At 37.0% G+C, this 22123-nt stretch overlaps 1 protein-coding gene across 2 annotated transcripts in view; it reads right to left on the reverse strand.

Annotated features, from left to right (window-relative positions):
* The window catches only part of EPAS1 (endothelial PAS domain protein 1), a 260593-nt gene that overhangs the window by 51738 nt on the left and 186732 nt on the right, over window positions 1–22123 (reverse strand). For both annotated transcript variants that reach the window (XM_053712255.1, XM_053712256.1), the window contains exon 7: window positions 20589–20695. In XM_053712255.1, the coding sequence (XP_053568230.1) occupies window positions 20589–20695 (107 nt within the window). The remainder of the gene's footprint in view (window positions 1–20588; window positions 20696–22123) is intronic.

Consider the following 22123-nt stretch of genomic DNA (forward strand, 5'->3'; position numbering starts at 1 on the left):
CTCACTATATGCTGATGATATTCTTTTTACTCTTTCCTCCCCCCAATCCTCAGTACAGATAGTCTAACAAGAACTCAAACAGTTTGGAGAATTCTCCAATTTCAGAATTAATGAACAGAAATCTGAAATCCTGAACATCTCCCTCCCAGCATCAGAATTCCAATTTCTGTTACAAACCTGCCCCCTCAAACAACAGCCAAAAGCGATAAAATATTTAGGGATACAACTTACTCCAAACGCAAAATCTCTTCTAGATCTTAACTTCACTAGTCTCCTTAACACAGTAACAATTGATTTAAAGGCCTGGAAAGATCATTCCTTTTCATGGTGGGGTAGGCTCCAAATCTTAAAAATGAGCATTTGCTATCCAGGCTGTCCCAATCACTTTACCACAGAGCTTTCTCACACAGGCCCAGGAGCCTTAAACTCCTTTGTATGGGGAAACATAAAGCCCAGAGTTAAAAAAATCAACTATGTTCCGACCAGTCAGAAAAGGCTTGGGACTGCCTAACCTAGAAGCATATTACCAAGCCACATGCTTACAGAGAATCATAGAATGGCACAGAAATAGTGATTCTAAGGCTTGGATCCCAATGGACTCACATATTCTGCACTCCCCATCCCCAGGTGCCTTATGCTGGATAGCGGGCGAAAACCGTCCTCCCTGGCTCCTCTTTTGCACCATGTATTTGAGCTATGGGACTCTCTTATTAAAAAATATCCAGGAATATCAACACTGAGATCCCCCATATCCTCCATCTCCCGAATGACGAATTACTGGGAGGTATAACGTTTGATCTACATAATCTGACTAATTGGGAGATGGGATACACAGTACCATTATATACAATGACCAGAGATGGTAAACTCAAAAATAGATCAGAATTAACAGAAGCACTGGGAGGGGCTTTTACTAAATGGCTAAAATACAACCAGATACACCATTTGTTACACACTCATCCATTTAAGCAGTTCCTCATAAGAAAACTAACCCCATTTGAACAGTATGCTCAGGGAATCTTCCAGCACAACACACACTATTTTGGGCGAGAAAATTCCTAGCTAAAGCCCAGAACCCGAAACCCCCAGACTATACTGAACGGTGGCACAGAGACTTAAATAAAACGCTTACTGACACTGAATGGAAGCACATTTTTAATAATACAAGGAAGTCCTCTTCTTCCACAAGATTCTTAGAGACAAATCACAAACTATTGACCAGATGGTATTTGACACCAGCTAGACTGAAAAGCATTTTTCCGGTTTCCTCAGACTTGTGTTGGAGAGGATGTGGGAGAAGGGGGACGTTGATACACATTTGGTGGGAATGTCAAAAGCTGAAACCTTTTTGGGAGAACATCCAAAATATTATAAAACTCATATTGGGACAGAGGGAACAATATCAACTTGACCCAACGACAGCACTACTTAATCTATTACCTGTATGTAAATGTAGATTGCGACTAATTCAACTGACTTTGAATTCTGCTAGATCCTTAATAGCTAAACTTTGGAAGTCACAGTCCTGCTCGACAGTGATTAGTTGGTCTACCCACATGACTGACACATTGAGGTTAGAAGAATATGGTTACTTTAAAGCTAATAAACTGGAATTTTTCCATGATCTAAAATTTATTTGGGAGGATATTCAACATGATCGACAAATTGACATAAGGAGCTATACACAGGACTCTGGGGTGACCTGAGCAGTTATTACCTGCATTTGAACTTACTGAGGAAATCACAAGTGGTGATCTTGCCTCCGCCCATCATTCTCACTTTCATTTTCATTCTCCTCTTTCCCATGCCTAAACCCTAGACCAACACACTAATTATTTTACATATACATAAGGATTGGGTTGAAGGGTATGGGAGGAGCTAAAGATGTATACAATTAATTTTTTTTTTTGCTTTGAGAGATTCGGCATATTTATAGTTATTGTTATACGTTTATTTGTTATTTCTGTGATACTGTTTATCACGGATTAATTTAACTTTTTTCTTTTTGGTTAACCACTGCGAGTTCACTGTTATCAGGAGGGAACACTTTGGACATTCAGATTGAATAGACATGGCAGCTGGTTGTAATTTACCACGTTACAATGTGATGACCTGTACTATCTTGAAAATAATTGTACTGTAACAGCATTGTTGTTTCATTGTATCAAAAGACCAATATAATAATAAAAAATAATAAATATAAAAAAAAAAGTCAATTGGAAAGTTGTTTAAAATTACATACCCTATCTGAATCATGAAAGTTTATATTTGACTAGACTGTCACTTTAAGTGTCTCAATACATGATCTCTCACACATGAAATGTTTAAGGCTAGCAACGCAGAAAAATAATAGTTACAAGTGCAACCTTATGGAAACACGATTGTTAATCAGGTATGTAAATGTCTCTAATAGTAAATTATTCACATGTCTATTTTGTTAGGGTAAAACAGTCTTGCTGGATAAGCAGAGTTTCAGAAACCTATCAAGTTTCTGGGGCTGCATGTGGGCGTTATGGAGGTGTTATCATCTAAGCCTCATTCAAGCAAGTGTAAGTCCTTGTGAAGTTTCTTAGCTTGTGGCCGAGTCTCGATATTTCGATGCTAACAAAGTTCAAACCTGACACATGCATGCTCCTGAGATCCCATGAGCCTACATAGGTATGCTCTTCAACAAAAGATACCAAGTGAACAAAGCAAATTTAATAATAGAAGTAAATTAGAAAATTGTTGAAAAACATAATTTATGTAAAAACTTACCTGATAAATTAATTTATTTCATATTGGCAAGAGTCCATGAGCTAGTGACGTATGGGATATACATTCTTACCAGGAGGGAGCAAAGTTTCCCAAACCTCAAAATGCCTATAAATACACCTCCCACCACACCCACAACTCAGTTTAACAAATAGCCAAGTAGTGAGGTGATAATAAAATGATTAAAAAAGCATACAAAAAGAGGAACTGGAAATATAATTGTGCTTTTATACAAAAAAAACCATAACCGCCATAAAAAGGGTGGGCCTCATGGACTCTTGCCAATATGAATGAAATTAACTTATCAGGTAAGTTCATACATAAATTATGTTTTCTTTCATGTAATTGGCAAGAGTCCATGAGCTAGTGACGTATGGGATAGAAATAACCAAGATGTGGAAGTCCACAGAAGAGTCACTAGAGAGAAAACTTAAATCAAAAGCAGTAAAATCCAACTGAGACAGCTGCCTGAAGAACTTTTCTACCAAAGACTGCTTCAGAAGAAGCAAATACATAAAAATAATAAAAACAATAAAAGTATGCAAAAAAGACCAAATTACTGCTTTGCAAATTGATCATCCGAAGCTTCATTCTGAAAAAGTCCAAGAAATGGCGACTGAACTTAGTAGAATGAGCTGTAAATCTCTGAGGCGGAGCCTGCCCTGCCTCCCAATAAGTCTTGAAAAACAAAAGCTTTAACCAGGATGCGAAAACAATGGCAGAGGCTTTCTAACCTTTTCTGGAACCAGAAAAACAACAAATATACTAGAAGTCTTCTGGAATCCTAATAACCTCAATATAGAATTACAAAGCTCTTACCACATCCAAAGAATGTAAAGGACTCTCAAAGAATTCTTTACGATTAGAACACAAAGAAGGAACAACAATTTCTCTACCAATGTTGTTCAAATTCACAACCTTAGGAAAAGAAGTCCACAAAACAACGTATCTAGATGAGAAAGCAGATAATGAGACACACAATAGTGAGCTGATAAATCAGAAACTCTTCTAGCAGAAGAGATAGCCAAAAGAAACAACACTTTCCAAGAAAGTAGATAATGTTCAAAGGAAATATAGGCTCAAAAGAAAGAGCCTGCAAAATCCTTAAACCAAATTAAGACTGCAAAAAAGAGAAATTAATCAAATAACAGGCTTGATACAAACCAAAGGCTGAACAAAACAGTGAATACCAGGAAGTTAAGCAATCTTTCTAAGAAATAAGACAGAAAGAACAGAGATTTGTCCCTTCAAAAAATTTGCAGACAAACTTAACCAAACCATCCTGAAGAAATTGTAAAATCCTAGGAATTCTAAAAGAATGCCAATAGAATTTATGAGAAGAACACTATAAAATATAGGTTTTCCAAACCTGATAATACATTTTCCTTGAAACAGACTTATAAGTCTGCAACATGGTGATAAAAACTGAATCAGAGAAACCCCTATGACTAAACACTAATCAATTTCCATACCTTCAAATTAGTAATTTGAGATCCCGATGAAAAAATGGCACTTGAAACAAGAGGGCTGGCCAAAGCGAAAGCGGCCAAGAATGGTAAATAGACATCCAAACAAGATCCACATACCAAACATGTGAGACCATGCTAATGCTATCAGAAACACATGAGACTGTTCCAATTAGATTTTAGAGATCACCTATGGAATAAAAAAACAGATGCGGAAAGATGTAGCAAGGTTGCAAAACCAAGACAATGCTAATGCATCCACCATCTTCACCTGAGGATACCTGGACCTGAAAAGGTACCTTGGAAACTGAGAAAACACATCTGTATAGAAAAACCACTCTCCCGGATGTAAAGTCGGATGGCTGAGATAATCCACCTCCCAAATGTCTAAACCTGAGATATGAATCATAGAAATTAGACAGGAGATGAATTCCACCTAAGAACATATTCAAAATACTTTTTTAAATGCTAAGGAACTTTGAGTCCCTATTTGATGATTGACATATGCCACAGTTGTGATATTGTCTGTCTGAAAGCAAAAATGAAAAGTTCTCCCCTTAAAGAGGCCAAGCCTGAAAGAGTTCTGCAAATAGCACGGAGTTGTAAAATATCGATTGGTAACCTCGCCTCTTGAAGTTTCCAAACCCCTTGTGCTGTCAGAGACTTGCATCCATTAAGAATACAATCCAGGAAGGACGAACAAAAGGAGGCCCCCTGAAAAAAACAATGATAATCTAATCACCAAATCAGACAGAGTTGAGTGTTGGAATTAAGAATAACAACTGTGATATCTGAAAACAATCCCTGCACCATTGATTCAGTATGCAAAGCTAAAGAGGTCTCAGATGAAAAACGAGCAAAAGGAACTAAATCCGATGCTGCAGTAATGAGACCTAAATCTTCCATGCACATAGCCACTGAAAGTTTTTTTTCTAGACTGTAAGTTTGGACAGGCTAACGCCAAATACAATTGACTCTTGTCCAATAAAGTCATGACACTGAGTCCATCTAGAAACCCCCAAAAAAGGTGACCCTTGTCTAAGGAATCACAAAACTCTTAGGTAGATTAAATCCTCTAATCAAGTCTTGAAGAAACAAAACTAGTTGATTCATGAGATATTCTAATAAAAGAAAAGTTTAAGCTTATATCAAGTTATCATCCAAATAAGGAAGCACCATAATACCCAACTGTCTGAATAGAAGAAGAAAGAAGGGCACCAAGAGCCTTTGAAAAGATACATAAGGCTGTCGCTAGACCAAAAGGAAAAGCAACAAATTGGTAAAGCTTACCTAAAAAAGAGAATATCAGAAACCAATGGTGGTCTGAATGAAATAAAATATAAGGATAAACGTTCTGTAAAATTGTGTGGACATGAAATGACCTTGCTGAACAAAAAGGCATAATAGTCCTTAAAGTCGCCAACTTGAAAGTTGAGAATCTTACAAAACAAAATAACGTCTTCAGATCCAAGATTGGACTAAATAAACCCTTCTTCTTTGGGACAAAGAATAGAATTGAATAGAAACCAAAACTCTGTTCCTGCTAAAGAACTGGTAAAATCACTCCTGAAAAAAATTCACGGTGTGTATTAAGAAAGAAAGAAAGAATCTTCCCATAGAAGGTCTCATTCTAAAAAAATCTATTCAAAACCCTAGAAATAATATAGATTGAATTTCCAAAGACAATTTAATCTGCTACCCACCAAAAGGACTGGTTTGAGAACTGCACCTTCATGTTCCTTAATAACTAGTAATTATATAGCGTTTTTTTCCCCCAAAAGGATAAAAAAAAAAAAAAAAACGCTTTTTCAGTGCTTGCACCCGGAGTTCAGCAGCTGAAAAAATAGAAGTTATTATTAACCAAATAAATGGTACACAATAAATTGATTTTAAAAAGGCCAAAGGGCTGTATTAACCCTGCCGGGATATGAATCTATGACCCTTGGATCTAGAACAAGCATTTGTAGTCAGGACATTCACCAACTGATCTACATCACCAGACTAAAAGTAGGGCAGAAAAAACTCTAAACCTCCAAAAATAGTGGAGATAATAGAAATCAAACAAATTATTATCCTAACAAGATAGAGATAATAAAATATATTTGAAACCATAATAATAGATATAGTAAACATAATTAAATGAATACATCTGAAGCAAATATATAATTGAAAATCGCAAACTGCTTATGCTAACTGTTCAATAAAAGGTTGAGAGAACAGTAATGTCAGCCACAGATAAAGCTGAGATAAAAATATTAACAGTATGTGAATATGCTCTACTAAGGTTATATGCAAATTCTAAAGAATCCTGAAAATAAGTACTAATTTCCATAGAAATAGTAGTACAGTCCCAAGAGGGTACATTGAATAGCAAAAAACCTCAAGAGGAAATTAAAATCTTAAAACCCAGATTTGAAAAGGATTTATAACATATGGCTAGATTACGAGTTTTGTGTTTGTGTTGCAAGTTATTGTCACCGCTCACCTCCCTATAGCGCTGCTATTACAAGTTTGCAAAAACCCGGTGTTAGCAGGCAATATGTCAGCGTAAAGCTCCATTTAGCTCCATACCGCACACAAATACCAGCGCTGCTTTGAGCTGGTTTTACGTGCTCGTGCATGATTTCCCCATAGCCATCAATGGAGAGAGCCAGCTAAAAAAAAGTCTAACACCGTAAAGCTCCGTAACACAGCCCCATTGATTCCTATGGGGAAACAAAACACCCTAACATAAACCCGAGTCTAAACACCCCTAATCTGCCGCCCTCGACATCGCCAATACCTACATTATACTTATTAACCCCTAATCTGCCGCCCCCGACATCGCTGCCACCTACCTACACTTATTAACCCTAATCTGCCGCCCCCAATGTCGTTGCTACCTACCTACACTTATTAACCCCTAATCTGCCGGCCCCAACGTCGCCGTCACTATACTAAAGTTTACTAACCCCTAAACCTAACCCTAAGTCTAACCCTAACACCCACTAACTTTAATATTATTAAAATAAATCTAAATAAAAATTAATATCATTAACTAAATAATTACTATTTAAAACTAAATACTTACCTATAAAATAAACCCTAAGCTAGCTACAATATAACTAATATGAACTGAGTAAGTAAAAACAGTAAATGTCATTGTACATATAGAAACATGATAAATAAAAGCCACATAATTGAGCTGAAGAAAATAACAGCTTAATAATGAAAAGAACACACTTCGCTTTGTAGAATTGGGTTTCAGGGCATCATAGTTTCTACAGTAACATCAGAGTCAGGATCAGAATGAAACATCTCGCAAAATACCAGCGCTGCTTTGAGCTGGTTTTACGTGCTCGTGCATGATTTCCCCATAGCCATCATTGGGGAGAGCCAGCTAAAAAAAAAAAAGCCTAACACCTGCAATAAAGGAGCATAAAGCTCAGTAACACAGCCCCATTGATTCCTATGGGGAAACAAAACACCCTAACATAAACCTGAGTTTAAACACCCCTAATCTGCCGCCCCCGACATCGCCGACACCTACATTATACTTATTAACCCCTAATCTGCCACCCCCGACATCGCCGCCACCTACCTACACTTATTAACCCCTAATCTGCCACCCCCAACATAGATCTGACTCATGGCAAATATAAGTAAAATATATATATTTTTAAAACTGTATAATAATACATAAAGCGCCAAACCATAACTGAGAGTGTCTTAAACAATGATACATACTTACCGAAAAGACACCTATCCACATACAGGGAGTGCAGAATTATTAGGCAAATGAGTATTTTGACTACATCATCCTCTTTATGCATGTTGTCTTACTCCAAGCTGTATAGGCTCGAAAGCCTACTACCAATTAAGCATATTAGGTGATGTGCATCTCTGTAATGAGAAGGGGTGTGGTCTAATGACATCAACACCATATATCAGGTGTGCATAATCATTAGGCAGCTTCCTTTCCTTTGGCAAAATGGGTCAAAAGAAGGACTTGACAGGCTCAGAAAGGTCAAAAATAGTGAGATATCTTGCAGAAGGATGCAGAGCAAAGCTTCTGAAGCGTGATCATCGAACAATCAAGCGTTTCATTCAAAATAGTCAACAGGGTCGCAAGAAGCGTGTGGAAAAACCAAGGCGCAAAATAACTGCCCATGAACTGAGAAAAGTCAAGCGTGCAGCTGCCAAGATGCCACTTGCCACCAGTTTGGCCATATTTCAGAGCTGCAACATCACTGGAGTGCCCAAAAGCACAAGGTGTGCAATACTCAGAGACATGGCCAAGGTAAGAAAGGCTGAAAGACGACCACCACTGAACAAGACACACAAGCTGAAACGTCAAGACTGGGCCAAGAAATATCTCAAGACTGATTTTTCTAAGGTTTTATGGACTGATGAAATGAGAGTGAGTCTTGATGGGCCAGATGGATGGGCCCGTGGCTGTATTGGTAAAGGGCAGATAGCTCCAGTCCGACTCAGACGCCAGCAAGGTGGAGGTGGAGTACTGGTTTGGGCTGGTATCATCAAAGATGAGTTGTGGGGCCTTTTCGGGTTGAGGATGGAGTCAAGCTCAACTCCCAGTCCTACTACCAGTTTCTGGAAGACACCTTCTTCAAGCAGTGGTACAGGAAGAAGTCTGCATCCTTCAAGAAAAAACATGATTTTCATGCAGGACAATGCTCCATCACACGCGTCCAAGTACTCCACAGCGTGGCTGGCAAGAAAGGGTATAAAAGAAGAAAATCTAATGACATGGCCTCCTTGTTCACCTGATCTGAACCCCATTGAGAACCTGTGGTCCATCATCAAATGTGAGATTTACAAGGAGGGAAAACAGTACACCTCTCTGAACAGTGTCTGGGAGGCTGTGGTTGCTGCTGCACGCAATGTTGATGGTAAACAGATCAAAACACTGACAGAATCCATGGATGGCAGGCTTTTGAGTGTCCTTGGAAAGAAAGGTGGCTATATTGGTCACTGATTTGTTTTTGTTTTGTTTTTGAATGTCAGAAATGTATATTTGTGAATGTTGAGATGTTATATTGGTTTCACTGGTAAAAATAAATAATTGAAATGGGTATATATTTGTTTTTTGTTAAGTTGCCTAATAATTATGCACAGTAATAGTCACCTGCACACACAGATATCCCCCTAAAATAGCTATAACTAAAAACAAACTAAAAACTACTTCCAAAACTATTCAGCTTTGATATTAATGAGTTTTTTGGGTTCATTGAGAACATGGTTGTTGTTCAATAATAAAATTAATCCTCAAAAATACAACTTGCCTAATAATTCTGCACTCCCTGTATAGCAGATAGCCAAACCAGTACTGAAAACTATCAGCAGAGGTAACGGTATATAAGAGTATATCATCGATCTGAAAAGGGAGGTAGGAGATGAATCTCTACGACCGATAACAGAGAACCCTTGAAAAGATTTCCTGTGAGAGAAACCATAAAAACAATAGGCGATACTCTCTTCATATCCCACTGACAAACACTGTACTCTGAGAGGATTTGGACTTCAGAATGCTTAGAAGCGCTTATCATAGAATAAATCATAAAAATCTAGCACAAACTTACTTCACCACCTCCATAAGAGGCAAAGTTTGTAAAACTGAGTTGTGGGTGTGGTGGGAGGTGTATTTATAGGCATTTTGAGGTTTGGGAAACTTTGCCCCCTCCTGGTAGGATTGTATATCCCCTACGTCAATAGCTCATGGACTCTTGCCAATTACATGAAAGAAATTGCAAGCTCTATCTGAATCTCAAAAGTTTAATATTAACTTTACTGTCCCTTTAATTTATAATTATACTTGCTGTGACCAATATGGTAAACTTTATTATTGTACTTCCGTCTAATTTGAGCATTTTTTTATTTATTTCATTTTTGGACAGAACTGATTCAATATGGACAAAATCAAAAGATCAGACTCTCTAATACATTGAGTGCTCATGTTCTGTTCTGTTTTATGACACATAATTGTCTTGTTAATAGGCATCATGTCAGTGACAGTCATTACTAGGGTGCCTGTTGTATCACAGCAAAGGGCTTTTACTGCTTTAATCTTTTTTTTTTTTTTTTTTTAAAGTACGTTATCATGTAACAAAAAACAGCAGGACCTTTATGAGGTTCAGCAGATACATTAGTTAATGATGTCTGAAAGTGCTGCTGTTTAGAGACTACTACATGTATTGCTGCAGGACCACACTTTCTAAGAAGGTGGCGGGAACAATACAGTGGCACAATATTATTTATTTATTAAAAATGTTCTGCTTTTTGTTGATGTCTTTAAATTGATATTAAAGGGACAATCTACACCACAATTATTATTGTTTAAAAATATAGATAATGCCTTTATTACCCCTTCCCCAGCTTTGCACAACTAACTATAACCTAGATTACGAGTTTTGCGCTAAAGAGAGTGCGAAACTAACGAAAAAAAGTTGTTTTATTTCACTCTCTATAGCGCTGCCATTACAAGTTACTGAAAAGCCTCCTTGTGCGTGCGATATGCTCCATACCGCACAAAAGCCAACGGCTGCTTTGACGTGCTCATGCACGCTTTCCCCATAGACCCCAATGGGGAGAGAGTGTTAGAAAAAAAACTACTAACACCTGAAGTGCGTAATGAAAAATCTCCGTAACGCAACCCCATTGATGTCTATGGGGGGAAAAAAAAGTTACGTTTAAATCTAACACCCTAACTTAAACCCTAAATCTAAACACCCCTAATCCGCCGTCCCAGACATCGCCGACACCTAAATAAAGTTATTAACCCCTATTCCACCGCTCCCCGACACTATAATAAAGGTATTAACCCCTATTCCGCCGCTCCCCAACATCGTCGCCACTATAATAAAGTTATTAACCCCTAAACCTCCGGCCTCCCACATCACTGTCACTATAATAACGTTAATAATCCCTAAACCTCCGGCCTCCCACATCACCACCACTAAATAAACCTATTAACCCCTAAACCACACACACCCACATCGCAAAACACTAAATTAAACTATTAACCCCTAAACCTAACACCCCCTTAACTTTAAATTAAAATTACAATACAACTATCTTAAATAAAAAATTAAAACTTACCTGTGAAATAAAAATAAACCTAACATTAAACTATAAATTAACTTAACATTACTATTCTAATAAAATAAAAAAAATACTGCCAATTAAAAAATCTAAATTACAAATTTAAAAAAACTTAACACTACGAAAAAAATAAAATCTAAAATTACAAAAAATAAAAAACACTAAGCTTACAAAAATAAAAAACAAAATTATCAAAAATAAAAAACAATTACACCTAATCTAATAGCCCTATAAAACTAAAAAAAACCTCCCAAAATAAAAAACAACCCCTAGCCTACAATAAACTACCAATAGCCCTTAAAAGGGCCTTTTGTAGGGCATTGCCCTAAGTTAAACGGCTCTTTTACCTGTAAAAAAAAAAAAAAAAAAGTCCCCCCCAACTGTAAAACCCACCACTCAACCAACCCCCCAAAATAAAAAATTTAACTCTAAAAAATCCTAAACTACCCATTGCCCCTAAAGGGGCATTTGTATGGGCATTCAGCTCTTTTTCACTGCCCTTAAAAGGCCCATCCCTAAACTAAAAAAAAAAAAAAAAAAACACTAAAAAAAACCCAAAAAACTAGCACTAATTCCAGAATATCTACTCACGGTTCCTGAAGTCTGGATGTCCATCTTCATCCAGGAGGCGAGATGTCTTCATCCAGGCAGCGACACCTTCATCCATCTCGGAGACGTCTTCTATGCTCATCCCAGCGGCGCGAAGTGGAGCTATCCTGCAAGCCGAAGACATCCTGCGCAGAGCGTCCTCTTCATACGGTCACCGACGTACACTGAAGTTTAATGCAAGGTAGCCGTTTCAAAATGGTGTACCTTGCATTCCTATTGGCTGATTTGATTCTTTAAATTCAAAATCAGCCAATAGGATGAGAGCTTCTGAAATCCTATTGGCTGTTCAAAATAGCCAATAGGATGAGAGCTACTGAAATCCTATTGATTTGAACAGCCAATAGGATTTCAGTAGCTCTCATCCTATTGGCTGATTTAAAATTGAAGAATCAAATCAGCCAATAGAAATGCAAGGTACGTCATTTTGAAACGGCTACCTTGCATTCAACTTCAGTGTACGGCGTTGACTGTATAAAGAGTAATCTCTGCGCAGGATGTCCTCGGCTTCCAGGATAGCTCCGCACCACCGGGATGAAGATAGAAGACGTCTCCAAGATGGATGAAGGTATCGTCGCCTGGATGAAGTTGGATGTCCAGACTTCAGGAACTGTGAGTAGATATTCTGGAATTAGTGTTAGTTTTTTGGTTTTTTTGGGTGTTTTTTTTTATAGATTAGGGATGGGCACTTGGAAAATAGCTGAATGCCCTTTTAAGGACAGTGAAAAAGAGCTGAATGCCCTTTTAAGGGCAATGCCCATACAAATGCCCCTTTAGGGGCAATGGGTAGTTTAAGATTTTTTTAGAGTTAGGTTTTTATTTTGGGGGGTTGATTGGGTGGTGGGTTTTACTGTTAGGGGGACTTTGTATTTTTTTTTACACGTAAAAGATCTGTTTAACTTAGAGCAATGCCCTACAAAATGCCCTTTTAAGGGCTATTGGTAGTTTATTGTAGGCTATGGGGTGTTTTTATTTTGGTAGGTGTTTTTATTTTTATAGGGCTATTAGATTAGGTGTAATTGTTTTTATTTTTGATAATTTCGTTTATTATTTTTGTAAGCTTAGTGCTTTTTTATTTTTCGTAATTTAGCGTTGGCGATGTGGAGGGCCGGCGGTTTAGGGGTTAATAGTTTTATTTAGTGTCGGCGATGTCAGGGAGCTGTGGTTTAGGGGTTAATATATTTACATAGTGTTGGCGATGTGGGTGGGCAGCAGATTAGGGGTTAATAGCTTTATTTAATTTTCGCAATGTGGGTGGGCGGCAGATTAGTAGTTAATAAGTTTAATATAGTGTTTGCAATGTGGGAGGGTGGCAGTTTAAGGGTTAATATGTAGTTTATGGGTGTTAGTGTACTTTGTAACAGTTTAGTTATGAGTTTTGTGAAACATTTTTGTTTTGCAAAATCCCTAACTACTGCTCTCAGATGGCGGTATGGATCGTGTCGGTATAGGCTGTAACGTAAGCATTTTAGCTGGACGCACAACCTGTAATACCAGCGCTATGGAAATCCTACACAAAAACATATTTTTTTTTGAGTGCGGAATGGACGTTGCGTTACAAGCTAAAATGCTTGTGGTACAGCTATACCGAAACGACTCATAATATGCGTTCCTGGCCATTCAGCGTTAAAAGCCGTACCACAACATATAGCCGATTGTTATATTAATATACTTTATAACATTTAAACCTCAAAATTTCTGCCTGTTTCTAAGCCACTGCAGAGTCTTATCACATGCTTTTTTTATTAGCTTTTCACAAGAGACAGCTAATGTATATGAATCATATAGATAACATTGTTCTCTCTCCTGTAGAGTTGTGCAGGACACAAAAAATAATAAATAACCATGTGATAATAGGGCAGTCTACAGAGGCTTATATACAAGATAATCACAGAGGTAAAAAGTATATTAATATAACAGTGTTGGTTATGCAACACTGGGGAATGGGCAATAAAGGTATTATCTATCTTTTTAAACAATATAAATTTTGGAGTTGAATTTCCCTTTAAAGTTTATTTTTTATTTTATTTTTATCTGAGGGAATTTTAAAATTGAATTATATTTTTTTTGCTTTTGTGCTCTACCAATAGAACAATATGATTTGTCCCTATTAGTAGTTAAAGTGATATAAAACCTTAAATCTTTTCTTTTTCCCTATATATGGATAGTTAAGATGCCCAAATACCTTCTGTTTTTGGTTCTCTGTAGTTTTGCCGCCATTTCCTGTAAAAAACTAGCCTTTTTCCAAATTTACCATGGTTCTAATTTGCATAGACCAATCATGGTAGGCAACCTGGGTTCTCTGCTTCACGCTAATCCTGGTGTGCATACAAGTGACAACACATGCGCATTTGAACAATACTATACTGCGAATGCACAATGGTTTTCAGACTCAACCACCTACATCACGCTCATAGCGCTCATGTGACTACAGTAAAATAGGAGGAGATTTGGAAAAAGTAAGTATTTTACTATCACCCCTAGAAAAACAAGCATATTTAATTTTTATTAACTCGGCATATAATTAAGTAAAATAAAATAAATCCTCAATACGCCAAAGTCCTTTTGCACAAGCGTGAAGCATTAGCTACGTAAAAAAGTAAAAAATCCTAGCGAGATAATGCACATGCGTTTTGCTTTAATTGAAATGCACATGCAAATCGGGAATGTGCAAAGTAGTCATTAATATTTAATTTTCAAATGCTGTGATTGGCCTAACTGAAACGATGAAGCCCCCCCTGTTCTGCCCGTTACCTTAACTAAGATGGCCACCGGCAGTGAAATAAAACTGCGTGTGTGCAGCGGCCATCTTTGTTAATGCCGCTGCAAGCATTGCACATGCGCAGTGCTGTTATTTCACTGCCAGCAGCCATCTTACTTAAAGGGACAGTCAACACCAGAATCTTTGTTGTTTCAAAAGATAGATAATCCCTTTATTACCCATTCCCCAGTTTTGCATAACCAACACAGTTATAATAATACACTTTTTAACTCTGTAATTACCTTGTATCTATGCCTCTGCACACTGCCCCCTTATTTCAGTTCTTTTGACACACTTGCATTTTAGCCAATCAGTGCTCATTCCTAGGTAACTTCACGTGCGTGAGCTCAATGTTATCTATATGAATCACATGAACAAATGCCCTCTAGTGGTGAAAAACTGTCAAAATGCATTCAGATTAGAGGCGGCCTACAAGGTCTAAGAAATTAGCATATGAGCCTACCTTGGTTTCGCTTTTAAGTAAGAATACCCAGAGAACAAAGCTAAATTGGTGATAAAAGTAAATTAAAAAGTTGTTTAAAATTACATGCCCTATCTGAATCATGAAAGTTTATTATTGGAACTAATATTGTTAAACAAATCAGCAGCAAGCATTGTTAACAGCCTCTCCTACTCAGACTAACACCGAGCGATGTGGATGGATAGGGCATCACATAGTTTAGTTAAGTATGGTTGTTTAGTTCAGCATTTATAATAAGCAGAGACACATGCCTATTCTGCCTTATTATAAATTCGACCCTGAATTCAGATAGAGCATGAAATTAAAAAAAAGTCAATTTATTTCCATTATCAAAATGTGCAGTCTTTTATATGCACACTTTCTGAGGCATCATATCTTACTGAGCATGTGCAAGAGTTCACAGTATACGTATATGTGCTATGTGATTGGCTGATGGCTGTCACATCATACAGGTAGAGGGAAAACAAAATTAGCTTTTGCTGAAATAAAATCTGCTACTCATATGAAATTTAAAGTAAGCAATATTGCATTGTATTTTTATTTCATAGTTTTCAATTTGACTTTAGTTAATAGTCCTTTAAATGAAATAATAATTTGACAACATGATAACACAGGTATAAACAACATTTGTCTGCCAAATTTACTATATTAAACACAAATTAGCACACATTGTCCTAGATTCAATAAAACCCTGTAGTGAAATTAATATCTCACAGAAAAAAACCTTGTTGCAATCCACTTTTTGTTTTTTGTTTTTTAACTTTTCTCTTGGTGATTTGCATGTCTTTTTTCATTGTTAAATTTTATGTGAATGATCAGTTCATATGTTAATAAAAAAAATATTCCAGTTTTAAAAGGACATTTTAATGTAAAATTGAATGCTATTATTCCTTACAGCATGCCACTTTTGCATTACCACCTCTAAAAAACTATTTATTTAATCCTTGCAAATGGGTAAATGCATAGGTAAAATTAAGCTTGGGAGCTGCAAGCCTCTAAGCTCACAAGCATAACACAGCCAGTAAGCTAATCGGGATCGGCAGTCACATGACCCTGCAATTCACCAGCTGTGTTCTGCTCAAGAGCTGCAATGCTTAAAGGGACACTGAACCCAAAAAAAATTCTTACTTGATTCAAATAAGGCATGCAATTTTAAGCAACTTTTTAATTTACTTCTATTATCAATTTTTGTTCGTTCTCTTGCTATCTTTATTTGAAAAAGAAGGCATCTAAGCTAAGGAGCAAGCAAATGTTTGGTTCAGACCATGGACAGCACTTGTTTATTGGTGCTGTCCAATCAGCAAGGACAACCCAAGTTGTTCACAAAAAATGGGCTGGCATCTAAACTTACATTCTTGCTTTTCAACTAAACATACCAAGAGAATGAAGAAAATTTGATAATAGGAGTAAATTAGAAAGTTGCTTAAAATAGCATGTTCTATCTGAATCACAAAAGAAAAAAAATTGGGTTCAGTGTCCCTTTAAGCATATGATGTGATACCATACTATGCGTTATCTATGGTCAGTAACAAAAAAAACACAAGCTCTAATGAATTAAAGCAGCGATGGTCAACTTCCTATTATTTGGGGACTGCAATATTTTAGAAGCTTTAAAGGTCATACATAAATATATAGTTATTAAACATACAAAGAAAATGTTCTAAACATATGAAATGGCACAGGAATTAGGTAAGGGTGCAGGATTCCCTATGTCTCCTGTTCTCCCCTCCAAAGCACACTTTTTAACTAGATAACGAGTTTGGCGTTATGAGTGAAAAAGCATTGTTATGCTTCAAAACGCTGCTTTTTCCCTAACGCCGCTATAACACATCTTGTTGGTATAGGTGTACCGCACACCTTTTTGGCCGTCACGCAACGTCAGTACCGCACTTTTTAAAAAGTCCTTTTTCAATGGGACTCCCATAGCGCCGGTATTACGAGTTTACCTGGGAGGCTAAAAAGTGAGCGGTACACCCTATACTGACAAGATCCATACCGCTTGTCTCCCCATTGATGTCTATGGGGAAATCGTGCACAAGCACGTCAAAGCAGCGCTTGTATTTCAGTGCGGTATGGTGCTCAACGCCACCATATCACCTGCACAAGCCTGCTTTTTCAAAACCTGTAACAGCAGCGCTATAGGGAGGTGAAATAACGCTGTTTTGTGGCGGTCGTTAATTTCCCTATAGCGCTTAAAACTCGTAATCTAACTGTTTATTAGTTCTGCTTTTTCCTTTTTCAAACTTGCATTTAATTATTTGTAGGTTTAAAATAGTAATTGTTAGCTGCATAATCGTCAATTGATATTGTTATTATTGATATTATTGGCTAAGTGAAACATTTGCAGTTACCTCTGGCAGTCATTATCAAAACTAAATTGGTTTTATATACCCTTTGGCAACATGTATTTTGTTTCTGTGAAATCCCTGCAAAATCTCCAGCGAAAAGCCTATGTCTAATACTTTTTTATGTTTGAACATTTTTTTATTCACTTTAATGTATTCCCAATGATCCATTTTACCTGTTGGACTGGATCAAATTGTTTACAATTGATTAATTTAGCATTATTGTGTCATTCAAAGTAGCTTTTGCCTACTAAAACCACCACTTACATTGAAAATGTCAATACCCCAGTACTGGCTATGGAAAAGCTATTTAAATAATAGTCAGTAGCACAAATCAACCCTCCAATTGAGATGACAGATATAGGGAGAGCCCAGCCCACTTGAAAGGGCATTCCTGCAGCTGCTTCAAATGCAATAAACTCTTATCAGCTATTTGACAGTGTATTGTCCTTTAAAAGACAAAGTCAAATTTAAACATTCATGATTCAGATAGAGTATTCGTTAAACAAAATCCATTATCAAATTGTGCACAATCTTTTTATATGCAAACTTTCAGTGTATACATATATGTCTGTGATTCACAAGTGGGCAGGGAAATCTATAGCTCATTTGAGAGTAAGTGCTATAGTATTGTCTTTTTATTATACACTCACCGGCTATCTTATTAGGTACACCTGTTCAATTGCTTGGTAACACAAATTGCTAATCAGCCAATCGCATGGCAGCAATTCAATGCATTTAGGCATCTAGACGTGGTAAAGACGGCTTGCTGAAGTTCAAACCGAGCATCAGAATGGGGAAGAAAGGGGATTTAAGTGACTTTAAAAGTGGCATGGTTGTTGGTGCAAGACAGGCTGGTCTAAGTATTTCAGAAGTTGCTGATCGACTAGGGTTTTCAGGCACAACCATCTCTAGGGTTTACAGAGAACGGTCCAAAAAAGAGAAAATATCCAGTGAGCGGCAGTTGTGTGGACGAAAATGCCTTGTTGATGTCAGAGGTCAGAGGAGAATGGGCAGACTGGTTCGAGATGATAGAAAGGCAACAGTAACTCAAATAACCACTTGTAACAACCAAGGTATGCAGAATACCATCTCTGAAATCACAACACCTCGAACCTTGAAGCAGATGGGCTACAGCAGCAGAATACCACACAGGGTGCCACTCCTGTCAGCTAAGAACAGAAAACTGAGGCTACAATTTGCACAGGCACACAAAAATTGGACAATAGAAGATTGGAAAAATGTTGCCTGGTCTGATGAGTCTCGATATCAGCTGCAACATTCAGATGGTAGGGTCAGAATTTGGCGTAAACAACATGAAAGCATAGATCCATCCTGCCTTGTATCAACGGTTCAGGCTGGTGGTGGTGGTGCAATGTTGTGGGGGATATTTTCTCGGCACACTTTGGGCCCCTTAGTACCAATGGAGCATTGTTTAAATGTCACGGCCTACCTGAGTATTGTTGCTGACCATGGTCATCCCTTTATGACTACAGTGTACCGATCTTCTGATGGCTACTTCCAGCAGGATAATGCACCATGTCGCAAAGCTCAAATCATCTCAAACTGGTTTCTTGAACATGACAATGAGTTCACTGTACTCCAATGGCCTCCACATTTACCAGGTCTCGATCCAATAGAGCACCTTTGGGATGTGGTGGAATGGGAGATTCGCATCATGGATGTGCAGCCAACAAATCTGCAGCAACAGCATGATGCTATCATATCAATATGAACCAAAATGTCTGAGGAATGTTTTCAACACCTTGTTGAATCCATGCCACAAAGAATTAAGGCAGTTCTGAAGGCAAAAGGGGGTCCAACCCGGTACTAGCTAGGTGTAACTAATAAATGGGCCGGTGAGTGTATATGTGTTGTTTATGCAGTTGTACTGTATTTAAAGGTCATTTAAGAACCAGTTGTACACAGACATACACTTCTGGATTGTTTCAAAATCCTTTAAGCTTTAACATTACAAAATCCTCATCTTTCATATGCATGACAGAATTGTTACTTTCCCTTTTAATGTGTGCCCCTAATCATAATTCACATAACTTTGCTAATATTGTTCTGAATCCACTAAAGCTTTTAATCAGTTTCAGTTATGTTACTAAAACACATAATCCTTATAGAACTTCTTGTTTAAGAGAGGGGAACTTAGATCAATGAACTTGGGGAACTTTCATTCATCAAACTTTACGTTTCACTCGTTTTTTTAAAATACTTACCTTTTATTCTTGAAAGCCGCTCCAGCGTTTCCCCCGCCTGTCACAAGTCTCTTCATATGTCAAAAATGACTAATCCGGCTTCCTCCAATCACGGCAATGTTTGCTCTGGGGGGGAAGCCGTTATTGGAGGAAGTCGGATTCGTCATTGCTGACGTATGAAGGGGCTTGCAATGGGCGGGGGAAGCGCTGGAATGGCTTTCAAGAATAAAAAGTAAGTATTTGAACAAAATGAGTGAAATGTAAAGTTTGATGAATGATTGTGCCCCTGTTTGGGATAGGATTTTTAAAAACCAGCACACATTTGTCAAACTTTACATTCACTTTAAGTCTAACTTGTGCAGTAATTGATTATATAAATTACACAAAAACTGCACTTTTCCTTTTTGTCAAAAATAATGTGCAAACATTGTGCAAATGTGACTAAAACTCTTAACACATTTGAGATAAGATGAATCTAATTATATAAAAATGCTGATGTGAGTTATGTCTGTTACAGAAAAGAAAAACAATGTACTATATTCTCTGCCAAATCAAGTTCTTAATTTTCCAGTGATCACAACCAATTAAACATTTAGCTTATGCAAACCTACACTTGAATAAAGCATAAGCTATCTCCAAACAATAACAACATCACACATGAAACATTACAACATTGTGTAAATGAAATGAAGTGTAATTACTCCAGGCTTAACCTAGATGTTCAACTTCTTTCTAAGCTGTAAGCTATAAATATGTTTTCCGTTTGCTACTCATGAAAATGCCATTTGATTGAGTCTTTATGTGATTTCATCCTGTGGCGCTAATGTCTGCACAGTAATAGGGCCCAAACAAATAGAGATAAATACTCACAGTTCTGATGTGATTTCGTCATACTCTCGGAATCCAATGCATGATAAAACTCGTAGGCAGAACGACCAAGCAACTCTTCTGGATGATAGCCAACCAATTCAGTAATCCTTCAAATTAAAAATAAACAAGAATGTTTTCTTTTCATTCACCAATTAAGGTATTCCACTTCTTCCAATGAAACAGAGATAGGGACAATCATCTGCTCCACTACATAATCAGATATTGACTTATACACACAGTATGATATATGGAACATAAAAGGATGACATTGGAAAAAAAATTGCAGATTTATTTGGGTCATCTTATGAATAAAGGACAACAAAACAACAAAGAGGAAAATATATAGTTTTATAGTGAGGATAAACCTTCTCCAGTCATGGACAGTAATTGTGAATGCATTGACATAGCCCATGTAGTAACAGCTATATCGGGGTGATACATTTATAAAAAAAAACCTCAGGAAGATTTTCTTAATCTTGGTGATGCTATTCTCATTCTAAATAAATTCTAAGTTAGATTGTCATTTCACAAGGGTAGCTCAAGTGTCATACCCTTTTCTGTGGTAAGAAAGGAGGCTTAACATTACTTTATAAGGAAGTAGACAAGGGGCATTTGACCAAGAATTGTCACTTCCCAAGCCAAATTGCAGGGAAGGAATGAATAAGCTGCACAGCTGTGTTGTCACAGTACTTTCTTATGCCTTTGCTTCATCATTATGGGGATAGAAAATGGAGAAGCAATGTGAGCTTTCTTTAGCCTAAGGAAAATCTTCAGAAAATTAGAACTTAAAAAAATAATAATATTTTCTATTAGGGAGAGGGTGATACATTCAGAACCTCTATTTAAAAAACAACAAATACAGTGCCGTTTTATACTCAGCCAAACCACACATGCAAATCTGAGTTAAATATAAACTTACTGAAATGTATTTTTCATTTTATGTAAAATTACTTAGATGTCTGTAACATACTGAAAAAAATCACTTATTCTGAGCAACAGACTATGTTAGTGCATTGTATTTTAGAAATCCTGATTGATAATATTTAAGACATTAAACAAATGTAAAACACATGATATTGCTTTAAAGGGATATTAAACACTTTGAGATGGTAATATAAAATGATAAATCTTATATATAAAAAAACTCTGCAATATACTTTCATTATTTATTTTGTCCCCTTTACCCGTAATTCCATTTTGAAATTGTGAGCTTTTCAGTTCCTGTTAGAAACGAAAGTGCAGAACACTGTTAAATCCAGCACAACCATTGGCTGCGCACTCTAGTGACCTATTTATAACTGTCCCTAATTGGCCACTGCAGAGAAGAAAACCTAAGTTACAACATGGCAGCTCCTATTGTTTTATAGACACTAAAACCTTACACTTATTTTGTCAATATTTAAACACCTTATGAGACTTTAAAAAAATACATCTACATGTTATTCTCAGACTAATCTTTTCTTTGAATGCCTCATTCTATTTAGCCTTTATTTAGTGTTTAATGTCCCTTTAAATGCAAATATTTAAATGTAACA

This window comes from Bombina bombina, chromosome 4 (assembly GCF_027579735.1).
Source record: "Bombina bombina isolate aBomBom1 chromosome 4, aBomBom1.pri, whole genome shotgun sequence".
NCBI lineage: Eukaryota > Metazoa > Chordata > Amphibia > Anura > Bombinatoridae > Bombina > Bombina bombina.